General features: G+C 44.3%; 1 protein-coding gene across 6 annotated transcripts in view; it reads right to left on the reverse strand.

Moving 5' to 3' along the window:
* fwd (phosphatidylinositol 4-kinase beta fwd) overlaps positions 1-19,828 on the reverse strand; it is a 161,138-nt gene that overhangs the window by 111,128 nt on the left and 30,182 nt on the right. For all 6 annotated transcript variants that reach the window (XM_075697209.1, XM_075697204.1, XM_075697206.1 and 3 more), the window contains 4 exons: positions 13,885-14,020; positions 13,477-13,594; positions 11,297-11,431; positions 5,909-5,994 (listed from right to left, as the gene is read on the reverse strand). In XM_075697209.1, coding sequence (XP_075553324.1) covers positions 5,909-5,994; positions 11,297-11,431; positions 13,477-13,594; positions 13,885-14,020 — 475 coding nt within the window. The remainder of the gene's footprint in view (positions 1-5,908; positions 5,995-11,296; positions 11,432-13,476; positions 13,595-13,884; positions 14,021-19,828) is intronic.

Consider the following 19,828-nt stretch of genomic DNA (forward strand, 5'->3'; position numbering starts at 1 on the left):
AGGCTTTTGGGAGTTCTGGTACTGTTGCAGCAGCTTATATGAGGCGAGAAAAGAATACCTTTGCACTGCTACATGAGCTTTTACCGATTTGGAAATGATGACTCAAGGTGTACAGCTTTGCGATAGGTCCTTTCTTTTCCTTGATATAGTTGTTTGAAGTATGGCGCATGCCGCTTGGATAAGCTTTTGACGTTTCCGTGGCTGCAACGATTTTAGTGATTGCTTTTTCCAAAATTCACCATGTAAAATCAACGACCAATTTTCCAGATGCCCACTCTTTCGAACATGCCCGATAATTCGGACGCCTTCGCCACACCATCGCGTACCCCATGGAGTCAATGTATAAGAACATCTGAACTTTCAGACGCAAATAGCCTTCGGCCATCCGATTTTCCGGACTTTTTAGCCATGAATGCAGGCCCGAAACGGCATTAATCGAAGCCACCACCACTGTCAGTTTGATTATTTCGCCGCCTCGAACCGGCACTCTCGCATGCAGATTTGCTGGCAGGTGTAGCCACCAACTGCGGCAATGCTAGGCCTAGCTACTTCGACGTTTGCTACCAAGTTTCTTGCTTTTTGGTGCCGTGTTTTTAACTGTAACAATGATCTGCTGTTAGCAATGGTGCCGAAGTTGCCTTTGTAATGCTCGCCAATGGCTTCGAAGCTCAGAAAGCACGACACGTTACATAATGGCAGTTCGCGAAAGCCAGCTTCGCCTTAATACAGCTGTGTTACGCGGTGAAGCATACGCAATGTATTGCAGTGAAGCGTACCAAAAGTAGGAAGGGGCAAGGGATACTGTTTTTGTTAATTACACATGCGTGCACCCGCCGTCTCCTATCACAGTACCAGCGCCGATACGCATAAGTGTACTGGCAGGCCTTTAGAGTTACGTTTTCATGGCCCCTAGGGAGTCCGAAAAATAGGACACTGACTGGAGTAAAAAAATAATCAGAACTCACTCAACATTTATTTTTCGCTCGGGCTCAGACTTGCCAAAATTCAACTCGTCCAGCCTCACACTCGCAAGTCAGTGTACGTTTGAGTTATTCTGAATGAGTGGACTCATGAGTTAGTTTGCCGACCTATGCCATACCAACCCTCCATTCCTCTTTGAGCTCAGTGCTTTAGTTCGCAAGGTCGCAGTGACAATAAATCCAAATGAGAATAGGGTACCCTCTCCGGAATTCCTATTTCAAGATGGCATCGAACCAGCTGGCTGGTGTGACCAGTTTCCCTATGACAGTTTTTCCAATGGCAATTGGGATTGTAACGAGTGGGCTTGTACCTGCACCAACTAGCCTGACAGTAGACACTATTTGGTTTTGCTAAGCTTCCGGAAACACGTGCAGGACTCAAAAGACACGAATGACTTGCGTAGACATAGATAATAACGCAAATATTAAATATAAGAACATAAGCCACAAGCAGGTGTCAAAGTCTGAATACCTAAAGATCTGTCAGAGCTACCAGCTTTCACTGCACAGCGACCTATGGGGATGACAGCTGACGACCCCCAATGGCTTTAACATCCAGACGGGCTTCTTATAACACAGAAAGTAACCGTGCTTGGGTTAGTCTGTATCTCATCAAATATCTGTGCGATTAAATATAAGGCTATGTTTCAGGGGATGAGGATAACAGAATGCATCAGCGACCACAATCAACTCAATTTCCATCCATATGTCTCTTGAAGAAAGCAGAATGCCAGAACACCCCTATTACTTCTCACATCAGGATATGTTATGCTGCGAAGAAGCAGACACGAATATAATAACATCATGCTAACACAATCAAAACGGCATGTCATTAAAACGATTTAATTTCAGAAAATTGGGCCGTTGCTGTGCCTTCCTTCGTAAATTAGGCCAAAATAAAGGCATTTGGAAGATCTAGGCACTGCTCCTTTCCCTTGGCTGCAAAAACGCTCTGCAAAACGTGAGAAAAGAGCCAATGCGCATGCCGAGATCTCGCGTGGTCTGCCTTCTACTGTGGCCTCCGCTAGTACCTACACCTAGGCTAACAGTGCCCTTTTGGGGTAGCCGGGTGCCTGCGGCACATGACACTTCTTTTGCTGAGGAGTGTGGCAAATGGCGACGACCGGAGTAAAACTAGCCGGCGAGTGCCAATCTTGGAGGCCATGGTTCAACTTAGTTCAGAAGTCCAAAAATGCTTCCAATGCTTTATTTGAAACACTTCTTTCGACCCACATTAACTGCAAGGTTTTGAAATAGTGCCAAAAATATGCTAAGTTCTTACAGCGAAGCTGTCTATGGCTAAGATCTGGAAAAAGAATGTGTCCGAAATGTTTACAAAAACAAATCATGCGGGTCGATCCTCGTGATAGTGCAGAAAGGGTCACACCTCAATGGCACATACCCCTGTGGGCTGGGGGAGCTGTATTGTGCCTTCGAACTACCCTTGTCACACATGGGATCCAAAGGGGTCCCAGGCACAAGGGTAAGAGCAGATGCTTTAAAAAAAATGTTTTGTACTTTTTCAAAAAGGAGTTAAATTCTTGGCACTAGTGCCACTTGTTGTTCTTGTTCCCTAGTGAAATGGTGCAACTGCGCGGGATCTAATGCCCAAGGTTAAGTAATGAATAAAGAGAAAATCAGACATCCACCCGTTCGTAGCAATTGCTACAAAGGAAACCCACACGGGTTCCTCGAAAGAAAAGCCTCAGGGTTGAAGAAAAATTCCCACTCTCTGGGGGATTGGCCATGAATCAGGCGGTGAACTATTGGCATTTTTTTATAATTTAGGGTGAAATGAAATAAGTATCTTGCAAATGAGATATAAAGTGTCTAATGTTACAGGTATGAATAATCAAAAATTTAACTAGATATTTTATGAACATTATAAGTATTTAGAAGAATTTCAACATGCGATTTGTTTTGTCTCACGCAGGAAGATGCAGAGGGCTTCACAAACAATGCTCGCATGTTCGTCGGCATCTTCTTCCACAGCTGGCTCCATCATGCAAAAAACTACCGTATTTGCTCGCATAATGATCGCACCTGCATAATGATGCACCCCTCAATTTTGTCGTCAAAATTTGATTTTTCTTAATTTCCCGTGCAATCGCACCCCAAACTTGCCGCAGCGATATGTCGTGTGCCAAGTCTAGCTAATAATGATTGCGCTTACCATCTGTCAAATGCTACGCGAATGACTCTTCAAGACAAACCAAGCGGTCTGCACGCGCCAAACATTCTTAAGTAGATGCCCCATTTTATTACTTTCATCACTTTCCGCATTTCCATGAGAAAAAGAGGTACAACCAAACTTGCCTTTATTATTTGTAGGCTTCATAATGGTTTTGGTCAACAACAATATAAAGGCGCCTTTCGATTTTTCTCGTCTGCACTCGTGGGAACGCAACAAATCGCGAGCGGCAACGATAGTAGCCACGTTTACATTGATACGTTAGAGGTGTACCCTATTCTACGCCGACGCTTGTAACACAGCTAAGATATTCACCCACCCTTAGCGGAAACATGCCGTATTAGGATAGTAGTGAAGATAGATGCCGCAGTTTCCGCAGCATGCCGGCCACGTGTTTCTATGTCACTGGCAGCTAAGCGTGCCCATCTCCGTTTTTGTCCCCTCAAAGTGAACATGGCTCTGTTATTGCCGCATACTTGCCGATATTAACAATATTATTCATTACTGATACGTAAGAAACTGTTTTAATGCACGTAATGTACTCGCGAGAAGAAAAAAAAATCGCGTTTGGCGCGTTCGGCTTGCTCCGCCGGCCGCCATTTTTGTTTTGGTGTCCCGCAGCAAACGCAGGATGAAATCTTTTTCTTTTCATGGGAAATTTAACCAGCGTAATGATCACAACCCTGAATTTGCGTCAATTTTTCTGACAAAAATGTGCGATCATTATGCGAGTAAATACGGTACCATCATCAGCAATGGCTCGAGCGTCATCTTCCACAGCTGGCTCCACTGCTGCTCATCCTTCCATCGTAGAATTTCACTTCTCTTCTGTTGTCGTAATGGGGAGGCCGTGTTTACGGTGGTATGAGCCAATCATTGTCTTATGTGACAGACACATTTAATAAAAGAGGTGATACATGAATGTATGTGCATACCTATATTGCCACAATGACCACAGATTAGGACAATAAATATGTTTGTACCTTTGTTCAATATTCTGGGTCACCTCTACGTCGTGTGCTAAACAGCTTCGCAAGTCTCCACCTTCACAGAGTGGAATGGCACTGAATCTAATTATCTAAATGGGGCAATTAAATCTGTTCATAAGAAAAATACGCAAAACCAGAGGGTTGACGGGAATCACCTGTACTACTACACATCTGTGCATTTTCGCCATGCCTGGCACACTAACACACACACACATTATGGAGAAGCCCTGTTAACAGCCAACAATACTCAACTTCCAGACATTTGCTGGCCTTAGTGTGTTGTGCCAAGAAGGCTAAAAAAAATTCTACATGACTGGTACAGTTTGTTTGAAAAAGCTGTGGCTCTATCTGACAGTAGGCGGGGTCCAAGTCTGGCTTTATGCTATGCACTGATTTGGTTCGACATTGAGCAAACTCCTTTGCATAATTTCACAAACAGGCTGGCGAGGAAACACAGAGATCTAAATTTTACAATAATGTTGGTGGGCTGCGCTGTTTCTTTTAAAGCAGATGCAGCAGACATGGGACAGGACTTTGTGGCAATGAAACTTTCACTAGGTACACATCTTACACCAGTGCATGTGTGCGTAAACTAAGGAATACAGACTATTTCTCGTGACACTGGCCTCATTCCACATTTAATATGCATCACCACGGTACAGTGTATATGCTTGACCACGTAATAACACTGTATTGTGGTGAAGTTGACTTTCGGAAACTTGAATTGTGCAACTTTACACATTATGCGCTTTCCCCACTTTGAAACCATCAAATAAGATTGACAAAGGCTAAGTTGGTATCATTGCTGAAGGTGGCAAATATTTTCAATGAAACACATGGCACTGAACAGCAGGAATCTTGGCAAAGAACTTTAGCAACTAGGCCTAGCATTGCTGCAGTGGTTACGGCGGCCAGTGGATTGGCATGCGAACGCTGTATCAAGCCTGGGAGATAATGAAAATAGCAGTGGTGGTGGTTTCAATTAATGCCAATTCAGACCCGCGGTCACAGAGAGAAGACCGGAAAATCGGATAGCAAAGGATTTCATAATCGAAATTTCAGACATTCTTATACATTGGCTCTATGAGGTAAGTAAAGGTGCCGTGCGTGGCATCCGAATTACCAGGTATGTCCAAAAAATTTATCATTGCCTTTACTGCCACACTCCTTCAGTGTTTGGAAAACAATGCAAGTCAACCAGCATCTCAACTTTTGTTTAGCCTTTCATACAGTACAATTAACTACCACAAATTCTGCTTTCATGTATGCACACAGGTAAAATATTTTTGTGTATAACAGTTTTGATCACAATAAAGCGGTTAGGTGATTTCTAGCATATGGGTAAGCTTAGCATGCTGGCTGGTTTAAACGTTGTGATTACAAGATGCCCTCTAAATTTTTCATTAATCTATCCTTTAGTGACTATAACACAGATCATATTACCGATATCGACAAATTATGTGTAGTGGCAAAAGTATATTAAATTTTCGGCCACTTTGTCTTGAACAAACGTTCATTCTGAACTGCACTGAATGCTGTTTTCATCACCAACTCACTCAGTTCCCATCTTTACTCACTTAAATGTATTCTCCAAAATCCCCCAATGCGTTGTCTCATGCATGGCGTAGCGGCTGTCACTACTGTCAGTTAAAGAATGAAAAATAAGTTTTGAGCACAAAGCAAGTCCCAGCACTAATTTCATTTCTATTACATATATTAAAAGCTGTAATAAAGGTCAAGGGGCTCACCAGTGGCATCTGACAGGGAACGCTGATGGGTCTTTTTTGAAGACACCACCAAGAGCGAAGACGTTTGCTGGACGGTAACACGTGGCCTTGAATGGAAAAGTAAAAGACTATTCCAGAGGTTCACAACAACCCAAATGCATTTTACACAAAACAAGCACTCGTAATATGCTGATGCAGAGTATGATCTACATGGGGCTCAAAACAATAACTATACAGCAAGTATCATTAAAGGGAAAAATTGTCATCCCCCCAAGAGCCAGACAACAAAATGAACCCCACGCAGGTACCTCAGAATGCTACTTTTGGATGAACTACAGTTTTTCCCTTTCATTCATCACTTATGTCCTCTCGGTTGAAGGCCTTTCTCAACAACTTCCATTTTACTATGTCTGTCACACAGTGACAGCCTTTCCTTGAAAATTCCCATTCACTTCAAGAACAAGTTAATTCTACCAGCAGACTATTTACTTACAATACCCTTGCTGTGTCAGCATAATGAAAGCAGACATCCAAAGAACACAGTCAAAAATTTTGAAATTAACATAATTGTACCAACAAATGTGGCCACAGTGTCTCGGCTCCGAAATCTTTTCAGGTAGAGGAACAAAATTGCCTGTTTCCTAAGCTGCAAGTCCGGGAAGCACTGAACCATTTCAGAAACTGAACAGCGCAAACACCTGAGACAGACATACAAAGCAGTGAGTGTTTGCGCTAATCAGCATTAGATGCGCTTCACCAACAAGCCAAAACCTTAATGGATTTTAAAAACTTACCCGATACAGGAAAAAAGAAAGGCGAGGGGGTGTGAATATCAAACATCACCGAATCGAATCGAATATCTACTAGTATTCGATTTCTCGAATATTTGATATATCCGGTGCAGAGAGCCGCCCAGTGTCGCATGCACCCTAGAGCCCTTAGTTCTCAATGCTGCCTAAAGCAAGCATTTCACTTTGTTTTCACCACAAAAAGACCGCTGAGCACAACCACGGACGCGCCACCCCGGCTGACATGGTAGCGGACTTTGTAACTGTGAGTGTTCCCCGACGTCGGCCCAGTGCGGGGGTCAGACACACAGCACTCAAACGCCACAATTTGCAGAACAGCACTGCATTGGCCTGCACAAGGTTTGTCAGGGTCAACAGGACTGATCGAAATGAGAATGCGACACGGACAGAAGGAACGGAAACATAACCAGCGTGTAATTTATAAAGTGCAAAGATTGGGTAGATTAGGCACCAATCGTGTTGAATAAGCAGTGACAAACTTCACGCCACTTCAACAGCCGTCAATCTAACCCACACGTGAAACCTCAGGATCGATCACCATGATGAGCCACCCCTATAAAGATATTAGCAGCAAGCATTCTGCGATGGTTTGCGACCCGTTACCTCATCGGCCAGCGGTGAATTTTCGTCATGGCAACTGTGCCTAGGCCATTATCCTAATGGCACTGCTTCAATGGGCGTTGGTGGCTAAAGTTATGGTTTGGTGCCGAATTGACACATATCTGTTCACAGCAGCTGCCCGATACTTGGAAAGCCGACCAACAGCTTCCCCAACGAAAGTAAGTGCACAGCACGGCAACAAAGTTGTTCACTGCCGCCCTCTCTGTGACACTGTATGGTGGCCGTACATCGGTGTCTTGTAGCTTTCAGCAATCCGTCTCGATAAGCTTTGGATTTACACAGCGGGTACGAAAATGTCATGATCCAGTTGTATGCATTTGTGTGAACGGCACATGAACGGAGGAAGGGAAGAGAAAGGGGGGGAGGGGTTGGGGGTGTCGCGCGAATTTGCCGTGACCCTGAAGATTGTCGAATCTTTGACAGGTGGGAAATTGCGTCGAACCTGACAATAAAACAGAGCAGACAGTGCCTGCCCTTTTCTGTTGGCTCCGGCAACGTGAGTCAAGTAATGCACGGTCCTTTTCTCTGCTGTGCAGACTGGCCTTAGGATAACCCACCTGCCATAAAGTTGGGATAGCCCTTCCGCATTTTGGAGAAAAAAAAGCTGGAAAGCAAGGCTTTCTATGCAACAAATAAAAAATTGCTGCAAAACACAGGTCCCCTATTAAACTGAGAAGCTCATCGGTATTCCGTACAACAGGGCATCACTAATTCATTAGTTTCCAAGGGAAAAAAGTCCACTTGATTCTGTTCAACAAAAATTCTATCGATAAAAAAAAAAAAATTCTTCCAGACGTTCATATAAAGTCAAATCTCGATAATTCGAACTCGAAAGGGCTTGGAAATTTGCTCGAATTAAAAGAAGGACTTGTTCTTGAAGTATCCGTACACCATAGCACAATGCATGAACAGTGTGAGTCATGAAATATAGCGGCGTGCAAGCACACAGCCAGTGAGGACCATGAAACTGCCCATGCTGGCCAAAGCTTGCTTCCCCCCCCGATAACGGCAGAAAATGAAACTTCAAAGAGCAAGTCGCCGGCGGCCCGGTGGCACTGGCGCGGAGACCGGTGAGGGAGTTACAAGGGAGATGAGAGGGAGGGCGAGGAGAGCACAGTTGTGAGGAACGGCGAGAGGGAAGCGGATTTGCTTTCCTGCCAGCTCGATGGATGGTGCTAATCACTTCTGCCGCCTAAGAACGCCACCGAAGTAGCGGAGTTGCCGAGGCAGTACTGGGCCTCTGCCACTACTTCCCTCTGCGTGTCTGCATGCTTTTCCCTTTGTATGCTGACAGATCAGCACTGTGCTTACGTTCTTTGTCCTGCATTCTTGACACGAGTAATGCCTTATCAAGATGACAAAGTTATTTCCACTGATCATAATCATGTTTGTGTGCTCCCTTCTGATGTGGCGTCATCGTGTTCAAAAGACATGGAGAATGAGGTACTGAATGTCGCCTCCGTGTCCTTGTATTCAGGGTCTGTCTTGTTGTACAGAATCGGATATGGCGCGCTGTCCCCAACAACCTTTTCATCAGGAAGTCTCGGTTTAGACTTGCCGTTGTAAATAAAAATAAGCATGAACCAGAGCAAATCAAGCCAACCAAAATGCATGAGCGAGAGCTGACGTAAGCAAACGATAGTGCAAAACAAGCGGCCCGACTGAACCAGACGCGAGTATGAATAGTGTGGTTGGGCGGGTCCGCCTGACACCAGTTCCTCGCATGTATGACACTGTTGTGGCCACTCTTACTGGTCTCCTCCACTCGCGGCTCGCTTGCTGCCGCAGCAAGCAGTGAAAATTTGGCCCAGGACCGATCCCTCCCGCGGAGCGCATTTTGCCACTAGTGCGACTGGAGCATTACGGCGTGACACAGAAGCGGCAATCTTTTCATTTGAGAGAGGGTGAAATTTCTGCTACATTTCTTTTGTTTTTTTATTGAGTGTGGCGTTGAGGGAGGTCTCCTAAGCTTTTCCTCTTTGGCGGGGTAAGAGCAATGCTGGTCGGAGGTTCCGCCACGTGATTTCACACGCTTCTGAGAATGTTGTTGAAGTGCGGTATGTTCAAATTAACCATTGCAAATGCTTGCGTATTCTATTTACCAGGCATTGTCACCCACTGGAATACATACAATTTTGATGGGACCACAGCGTCAGTTCGAATAAACCGGAAGTTTGAATTAGCGACATTTGAGTGTACTAGAACTGAGCTGTAATAAGCGCTGGCATACCCTTGAATAAGAGTAAGACCGTACTGTATGTCTTGACTTCTATTTACCCATGTCACAGACAGCATGCGTACATTCTTGTTACACAATGCTAGGAGACTCACAGGCATGTGCAGCACTGTACTTTCTTGTCCAAAATTTGTAAGCATTAATTTTTGTGAAAAATTTTCTGATATTCAATGTTTGATTTGATATTCAGCTTTTCTTTTTCTTGATTCGACTAGATATTTGATTTGAAATCTACTATTCGGTGTTCGCACATCCCTAAAAAAGATCCTTGAATTGACCATACACTGGCCAGCTACCACACACTGGCCAGCCACTACCTTAGAGCCCATTTCCCCTCAATTTTTTTGCATACACTTTACTGTGTAGCGATCAATTGACCAGCATAAGACTAATGAGGAGTGCCTTAAGCTGTATAAAACACATTTCAAAAGTGATTAGCTTTCTTTCGGGATATTCAGAGGTGTAACCTAAGCATTTTCAACAGAAACTGTGGCACATACTAATATGTTGTTTTGCTAAGTAAGAAAGCCTGACAGGCAGTTTTGTCTATTTTACTGATATACAATGTAATGCCTACAGTTCAATCATGCAGTCTTTAAGACATAGCTGGTATGGTTTTAAAAAAGTGCAGTACAGCACATCACAGCCCTTTAATATGAACATATTGCACAATGTTTCAAACGTAAAGTTTGACCTTTCTTTTTTACAACCTGCACATAATCTCTTCCGAGGCTAAACTTCCTCAGTATACACAGTAGACTTCATGTAATTCAATTTTTCAGTTATTTCAATCTCGACCGAAGGTCCCGGCTGACAACCATGTATTTCTTTCTAGTTGGCCCAATGCATGGGCCAACTCTGACCCATGCATTTTGAAAGGCCCAGGCGTTCGTTATTGCGATCCTGAAATTGGCATTCGCCTGATAATTTGGATTTGATAAAGCAGCACGCATATGCCTGACCCGAAAAGCGACTCCTTTGGTGGCAACGTCTGTCTCAGAGCAGCATAGGTGTCTCAGTGTAGCTTAAGGGATAGTTAATGCATTGAACACGTGTCACCTCCCCTCAAAAACGCCTATTTTAGGCTCACCCTAGGAAGACTTTCAAGCAATAACTGTACCTCACAACGTCTGATTATGATATTTGCCATATTGTAACATGCATCTCTGTTTCCAAGAAAATTGGGCCAAAAATTGTCAGGTGCAACGAATACAAAAACAGTCGCCGTGGCTAAGTTCGTCTGCTTTACCGCATAACACGAGTGTATTGCGGCGAAGCTAAATTTAGAAAACTGGCTGCTATTGCGCAACATGTACTAGGCCCCTGTCAATTTTTTTGTGTGGTAAAAATCAGGTGCGTGTAGGATTTCTACTTTATTAAGAAGCTTAATCTCATTTCAACGTTAGTTTTTACTTTGGACAAATACAAACTGGGAGCGCATTTGATTTGTGGGTGTACTGGGAGTGCATTTGTACGTGTACTGCCAAATGAACCAGTAATATATTTTGACGTGTTTTTCTGAGTGTTGTTTAATTCAACCTACCGAATAATTTGATCAGTTTCATTGGTCCCTTCAGGGTCAAATTAAAGGAAGTCGACTGTACAAGAGAAGTTACATTCACCAAGACAGTTACTAATCTGGAGGCAGGCTCCCACCCAATTTCACGGCTGCCATTGTATGTCACTGTGTGGAGAAGCTTGCCTTAGAGGTAGGCAAGTCAGATGCAAGCAGTGTGGCCTCACCGGAAATCTTCAGAAAGTATGAGCTGCTTGAGCTGGTGCCCCTGCGAGCGTTTCCGAGGAGGTGCATTGGGGTCTGAGCAGAAGGCCGACAGAAGCCAGACCAGCTGCAGCGAAAAGTCTGTGTCCTTGCTGCACCTGCACAAAATGGACTTTGCTTCATGGGACACAGTTACAGAAGCCAGAACAAGGTATGCAGTTTGTGAGCCATAGCTTCTACGATGAAGCAGTAACTTGGAGGCCAACTTTGATTTGCTACTCTCAAGCTACCGCCGGGCCCATCTGAATGAAATTTGTTGCATTTAAAGGGATGCTAAAGGTAAATACTAAATCGATGTGCACTATTTAAATACCATTCCAGAAACCTTGCAACGCTTGTTTCATGCCAAGAAAATACTTAGTTTACGAGAAAATTTCATGTGAAGGGTCCGAATGCCGTTTTCTAAATTCAAATCTCCTGCCACCTAACCGGGGGAGTGTTGACGTTGCATACGCCATCACCACCCTTTGCTGCCTCGGTGAGTAAAACCCCACCCAACAGATGGCGATATCGAGCCAAAACAGTGTAGTGGATTCGCCGCTGCAGCTGCTTTTTGGTCAAGTGGCATAGACTGTTTGGGCATCGTGCAACATCACATGGAAGTTTAATTCTCCACTACTTGCAGTTTGTGCAAGTTTCACAAGCCAGCAAAACCAGCACAGCACTGCGCAATAACGAAACTAGTGAAACGCGAAAGTGTGGGTGGCGCGGATTCAAGTAAAAATGAAACTTTTCAACTGCGCGCGTTATTGTCAAGGGTAATTTCAATGAGTTCTTTTTTTCTAAACAATGAAGTTACCTGGACAAGTAGTAGTTGCAAAAAACAAGGATGTTTTTTGCAACGAATGGTTGAGTATCAGTGACAGAATTTAACTGAGGAGTGCTTTCATCATTGGGCAAGTACTTGAATGTCCCAGGGCAGTCTCTAACCATGTCCTGCCTTTACCTCAATTTCTCGATTACGAAGGCCTTGTTCACAATAATATTGATGCCTTGGAGATTCTCAAGCACTAAGCTATCACTTTAGCTTGATTTAATATCTGCCTTTAGTGTCCCTTTAACAGAGAAATCTAAACTTCACTGACTGTTGGAAACAGAATTTTGATTTAGGGCCTCAACTTTTCTACAATGACTGAAGATAAGTAAAATTTATTTGAAGAATTGAAGCACTAAGCTTACTAGCACATAGGCCTTCACAAAAAACAGATGCTATAAATCTGCAAAGTGTATATGCTAAGTGGACAAATATGATGCACTTAAGCTTACACCATACACAAAATTGCTACATTTATGCAACTTCTGCAAATATGCTACACAAAAATTAGTGGTAGATTTAAGAGTGGTGTATAATGTATCATTTCTGTTCACTCTAGGTGCCTCAATAGATGCAGTTTATAAAATGAAGTTATGCTGCTGGATTGCATAAAAGTGCACCTGATGCTTCATTCCCCCCCCCCCAAAAAAAAGAACTAGCTTTTTGGTAATTTCTATAATTAAATTAATGGCCTAAGTTAGCAATCTGCTCTCAACAGTCAGCAGATTTTAACATTTAAGAGCGACAGACCTTTCTAAAGTTGGCCCAGTGGATATCAAACAAAACAGTATCTTTAGTCTCATGTAACATGTGTGTACCAAGGCAAAGCTGTCCTCATATGTAGTATGTATGAGTGGCTTAACGGCAAGGCCCATACGCTGCATAGCAGGAATGCGGGCAAGCATAATCCACACTGTTGTCCCCCACAGCGGGTCTAGGTGTGAATCCAGGTGCTGCTGAGAACAGAGGTGGAGCAGTGCTGCAGACACTGACAATGCCATGAGACAATTTTCAGCTTCTGTCACCTACTGGAAACTGCATGCAGTTCAGAGCAATGACCATACTACCAAGGTCAACAGCACCGCACTTGCAGGAACCAGGAAATCCCATAAGGATTTCCGGCTGAAGAGAATGAACGTGGCTTTCTGGATATATACAGTGTGTCAACTGCAAGTGGTAAAGTACATTTTAACCCTTCTTGATGTCACATAACTATACTTACACAATCCACCGAACCCTGAAAGATTGATTCTATGCCATTTTCCTTTCAGTCACTGTTTGAGTACAGCCACTCTGCCACAGACACTTTAAGTATCAACACCCCTTTACCTTTGGACTAAGTAGGGCCGCAGGGAGTCTGCTATGTCACTGTGGTGCACATACATGCTGACAATCTGAGGCAAGTAGAAGTCCACATCAGCATCACTGAAGCTGAACATTCTGTTACCTGTGAGTGGAAAAAGAAATGCCTAAGGCATCTGCACAACAACATGGCATTACAGTAGTAGCAAAGAACAGTTAAGCCCACAAATAAGAACATATGAGGGTAGGCATCAGGTGAGCATCAGCATAGTGCATTTTAAGAAATCTGATAGTGAAAAAGAACAATACTGAAGCAACAAAAAAGCTTAATTTGTGTGTAAAGGATTAAGGCAGTCAGAATAAGCCAATGTCAAACTGTAGTGAAATATGATGCCACAGGAAGCACGAGTGCATCCATACAGAAGGACCACTCACCTAGGTATGCAAGCACCCCAGGCTCTTTTGAACGAAACAGGTAGTCTATGGCGAGAGGCATGTCAAACAGCGTAGACTCAAACAACCGTAGCAGCAAGTCTTTTGGCACCAGCCGTTCAGCAGAAGGCGTCGGGTCCTGCATAATGTGTCAGTTGTGCCACATGGTTTTCTTTCCGTATCCAAGAGGTGTGCACTTACACAACAGAAAAGTGCGTCGGGTGTTCAAAACTAGCTGGCAATGTTTTAATGCAACAACAGTATCAAAAATGTCCCAACTCATAAGATTTTTATGCAACATAGCAAAAGCTATTTATACATTGCAACCAAGATTATTTTTATTTTAAATAAATCCTCCTCTCACTAAAATGATCCAGACTGCAATGAAGTGGAAAAGGCTACTTTTGAATTAGCAGGATAAAGGAACTTGCAAACCAAGTGTAATACACCAAATGATTTCCTGCATCCCCAAACCATGTATACATACTGTCCTTATCTTTATGAACAGGAACAGGTGAGCGTGTGGCAAATAGCCTCATCAGGCACATGCTGCAATGCAAGTTGCAAAAACAAAAGACACGAAGGGCACCATTTCTTCTTGCATTAGCACCCAGTCCCTAACACTTTATCTTAATGCTACTTTGGCACACACTACCAAATTCATTTGAATATATATGGATGGACTCTATATTGTAGCTTTGAATGGCGAGTGTGAGAGGTAGCATGATCACCTCATCATTATATTCCACTTGTGTGCAGGGAATGTGCAAGGTTGCACACAACGGAAGAAGGAATGGTGCCGCTCTCTCCTTTTGCTTTCGCATGTCACTGCACAACACTTGTCTGAAGACAGGCAGGTTTGTAAAGATGACGATGGTACATTATTAGGAGGGCTTGCATCAAAATAAAGTAAGCCAATCATATAGAACACGATAACGTCTTCTTGCTTCTGTACTGGCAAAGCAAAAATTTTGCTTTAATATTTAGTTTTAATATATTTAGAATGAAGAACCCAACAGACTTATGTGACCTTGCAGAATCTCAGCTCAGTTTCCAGTGAAGCTGTTTCTTTCAAGCAGTTGCATAATTTGTTCGTAATAGTTGGCATGTTAGTGAATTTGCTTCTATAAAAAGAAACTAACAGAAAGAGAATGCACAAGAACAATTTCTCAGTACACTTCATCACGTCCGACACACAGCAACTGTCGTCTGCTTGTGTTACAACGTGCTCCGTTTTGACGACAGCTTCGCGGTCAGTGTCGGTCTGTCTTTTCGTGAGCACCATGATTCGCTTTTGTTGCATTATGGGTCGCAGATGTAGCGAGTGGCAATATGTCAAGCTGCAACATCGTGTCCCTCTGCAAGGCAGCAGACGAGCGGAGTGGCTGCAGCGCATCGGACTGTCGCTATCCAATGGGAGCCAGGATTTGTGCGTTTGCGGCCGTCACTTTACACCGGAGCATTACTGCCACAGTAGCGTTTCGCGAGTTCGGTATTCGGGTAAATGCAAGTGAAGGGGGCCAAGCCTGGCCGTTTGACTGTCCCGTTTCCACAGGATGAGCAGAAGCAGAAATGTGAATAGTCTGCACGGTGCAGTCACCTGATGGCACAGAGCTCAACCAAACACAGTAACGAAGTGTATTCTTCTTTGCTGCTGGTGTAAATATTTTGCAGGAGCGTAATCGTTAACACGCTGTTTTTAAAAATGTTTAAAATGTTTTACACTGGTCAGAGCAATATTAATTCTTTGTTTGGCTGGTTAAGCTCTGCGCTACCAGGTGGCTAGACCGTGCAGACCGATCAGGCCGCTCACGTACGTCTATGCTAAAGTTCCTTCATCAGCTTGAGTTTATACTTTCACCCAACTGTTGAAATGGCCAGCTCGCCTGTGGTTACCGGAATGCCAGACACGTTCAGAGCTGGGACAGAATGCTCGCAATGCAAGCTGCTTCGAGGGCTCTCGCTTGGGGTCGACTGCCAAGCAGCTGGCGGAGAGTTTGGAGAGGCTTCGTGTGCGCGCTCCTAGAGAACCGGAAGTAGACGACACCATGTGCCACCATGACGCAGAGCCAGTGAAAGTGGAGCTTAGCCCCGATCACTCAGTGAACGAGTTGAGGAGAAAATGCATGACTATAGGGAAAGATAACTTGCAATTTTTCATAGCTCTCTTAATATGTGACGCTTCACACAAATTGTGGTGTGAATGATTAACTTTAGCTGTACCCTACGCACCTACAGTGTTTGTCCGAACCGTTTCAAGGGCCCTTTAAACACCTGAAAAACTTAGCACTTGGATAATGCTCCAATTAATGTACACACACTATACACACTACACTTTGCATGCACATCAACCATGACTCAAAATGCATAAATATTTATTCCATAGGCAGCAATAAAGGAGCACTGATAAACAGTGATCTAAGATTTCAACTTTTTTTTCCCCTCGATTAAATGAGGGCGTGAACTCTCAAAACACAAGACTCCAAGACTGGCAAGCCTTGGATAGGCTCTAAACTAATGCCATCTTTTTCTCCAGCCTTGTTTCAGTTTGGTACTAAGTGGATAGAAGTGTCATGATGCACAAAGACATCGCGACTAAAGCCTGCCATAGAAGGATTTTAATCGTGACATTTACTGTCGGAATAATTGAGTCACTCTGGCTTTCTTACATTTTGGGCCATTAATAGTTCTGACATGCTAGGCTTTGCATATCCCAGCACATCACTTTTTTTGCTCACAAATAAGGAATGATGTTTGCAGTTTTTGGAAATCAAACACATTAGAGGATGACAATGCCTAAGGTTTAGGCACCATCTGCACCAGTGGTGCATATGGTGCCATCATCTCATCGTGTCACAGAAACTAAGTACCTAATTAAAATTATAATTACTTCAATCAGACAATTACTTAGCAACAATTGCTACTCCATGACAGTAATTGAGCAGTTACTAAAAGGTAATTGATCACTTTTACATTACTCCTGCTTGGGCCACGTTGGCCTGCAGTATTGTGAAATAAATAAATAAATAAATAAATAACTTTGCTTCCACCATTGTTAAAATTGCACAGATAGAGTAAACAGAACAAGCTGGCCTGGCTCTTTTGGTGTGTCCGCTGCAGCCCCTGACACATTACCTTCACTAACAAGCTTTTCTAAAAGCTTTGTGGGTTATCCACCCTCATTTCCTTCTGAAGAGATCATTATAGAGACCGTGAAAGCTCGCTCAAGGAGCACGCTGGAGGGCAGGATGGTCTTGTAAAGTACAATCACCCTGTGCCCAAGATTGTGGTTATTCAATGCTGCGATGCTCCTTCTGGGTCCTTTATGAAGTGCGGCGCTTTGCTGTTGCTGGGGCTCGAATAAGGCACTCCCAGTAAAGCCAATGAAAAGCTGAAAAAAATTTGCCACTGGCAATTTCCTGGCATCAACATCCGATGTGGCCACTGCTATCAAGCCATAGCAGTGCAGGCTCAATTTGTCATACAACATCTGGTGGTGCATTAGGATGAGGAAACAAACATTGAGTGCAAGTCTGCTTCTCATGCAACACTTTGACATGGTTCACAGTGGTGCAGAAAAAGCAAATGGACATGTCGTGCTTGTTGCTGTTGGTTTTCATGCTTGCTGCTACTCACCTGGTTATGCTACTTGTATTAACACATTCTGAGTACTCGCTCCAAGAAAATGTTAAAATGCAGCTTTATAAGGTGCACAACTTCTTCAAGGAAGTGTCAATGACAGTCTCGGCAACTGAGCAGTCATCATCATCATCATCACCATCAGCCTGGTTAAGCCCACTGCAGGGCAAAGGCCTCTCCCATACTTCTCCAACAACCCCGGTCATGTACTAATTGTGGCCATGCCGAGCAGTACACTGCCACATATACAAGCACACCTCGTCACTCATTTGACAGATTGTGCAAAGCATGGCACATGAACACCAAAGAACAACAAAGCACATCAATGCACACTACTTGACGTCTATGTGCTGTGCCGAATCACTAGAGATTGGGACTGGAAGGACACTGCACAGGTTACTGCTGCGAATTTATGGTAATGTATCCTCCCCAGCAGCGAGAAATGTGTATTGCCCAGCACAACAAGCCATCACATTGCATCCTTAGCTTCCTGTTCTACCCAGAATGGTAGCCTCAGAAAATCGAGTGTCACACCCACACATGGTAACATGAGCCTCCACATGTGTGCCCTTATCCTCCTTTTTCTTTACTTTTTTTGCATGTTCCCTTAAACGGTCATTCACGCAACGCTCGGTTTGCCCAGTCTACAGCTGCCCACAAGGGTTTGCAAGGGAATTGCATATACAACCCCTCTGGAGCACTTAAAGGGCTTCTCATGCCTTGTGCGGTAAACCCACCTGCTCTCACAGCAAACTCTAGGGCACAGCTTAAAAGCTTGTTGGGCACAGAAAAAAAAAAAAGAGGAATACCGTGGCAGTTAGCAACCTAACTAAGGTTGTATGACACCTTGTGCACAACCTCCAGTCTCACCTTCGGTCGTTAGACCTCTGCCCTTGCCCTTCATGCTCCAAGCTTTACTTTTTGCAGTAGAGACTGTGCTGTGGCATTGACGGCCGTCAAAGGGAAACCAGCTGCCAAAAGGCCTCCAACTTGGTTTGATAAGCATTGAATTTGATGCATGCATGATTTTCGCAGAGCTGATTCCAAGCAAAGACAACCTACTGCTCGCTTCACCACCTTAGAATGTGTGGAATCGTATGGCAGCAATTGCTTCAAGGCTCGCAGTTGATAAGCCCAGCAGACATGACCAATTTCAAGCAGCCTTAAATCTAAAAACTGCAGGCCTGTGGCGTCCAGAGGTTCATGCGTAAAAAGGAGCCCTTGGCTTTGGTTGTTGTAGTATAGTGTCGCCCCCTGTCAGATCTCTGTGTTATCGTACATGTATGTTTTATAGTTGCTTAGCTAGATGGCGCAACCCCCTTCTGTCATGTGACGAGCTTGGGCCAATCTGGAGGTGTCATCTGGCGTGTGAAGCCTTTATTAGTAATAAACGGTCGCGGGTCGGCTGAGTCTTCGTTCCGGTTTTCATCGGGAGCAGTTTGCTCCGTGTCTCTTTTACTGCGCCGGCACTAGCCACGCCAGACAGAGGGTGGGGCCGTGGGGCCAGACAGAGGGTGGAACAGCATACCGTATTTACATGATTGTAAGTCGACCACCCATATCGCGTGTGACAAGAAAAAAAGAAGAAAAAAAAAAGAAGAGCATACTCGAGGGTGCATTCGATAACGAAAATTTATTTGTAGCTGACATGGTCACTGGATTACTTGTCTTCACTTGTGCCGCTGTCCTCACTAGTGCTGCCATCATCATTGCTGCTACAGTCCCATAGCGCGTCGTCGTCCAGCGAAATTCCATATTTGGCAAACGACCGCACAACATCTGGTGGAACAGCAGCCCAAGCCGAATGCACCCAACCACACGCAGCTGTCAGGGAGGCTCTTTTGACAGGTGCGGTTGGCGTAAGTTCGCAGTCTTCTGCAGCCAGCCACTCGTACTCACAGCGGAGCAGGTCTTTAAAAGGCGAAGATCCGGGCTTGTTTCATGACCATTTCGCACTTCACTGGCAAGAACCGATCCTGCATTTTAGCGACGTACTCCGCAAGCTTGGCCTACAGCTCCGGAAAGCGTCCAGACTTCGGCCCGTGGCAAGTTCTTCACTTGCCATCACAGGTGAAAATTCAGCTTCGCTTCAATCGTCACTCTCGCACCGCCCATTCAGAAACATAGAACTTGCGGCCTGCTGCACAGTGATTTGTTTCTTCAGTGTAAAGGATGGCAGCCCTCTTGAACGTTCGAAGTTTCTGAACGGGTGGTGCGAGAGAGGGCAACCTGGATCTATGTCTACTGCTTCCGCTATCAATCTCGGCCTCAGTCTACAAAAGGATTCCTCAGCAAGCACATCACTGGA

The sequence above is a fragment of the Dermacentor variabilis genome, chromosome 6 (genome assembly GCF_050947875.1).
Source record: "Dermacentor variabilis isolate Ectoservices chromosome 6, ASM5094787v1, whole genome shotgun sequence".
Lineage (NCBI taxonomy): Eukaryota > Metazoa > Arthropoda > Arachnida > Ixodida > Ixodidae > Dermacentor > Dermacentor variabilis.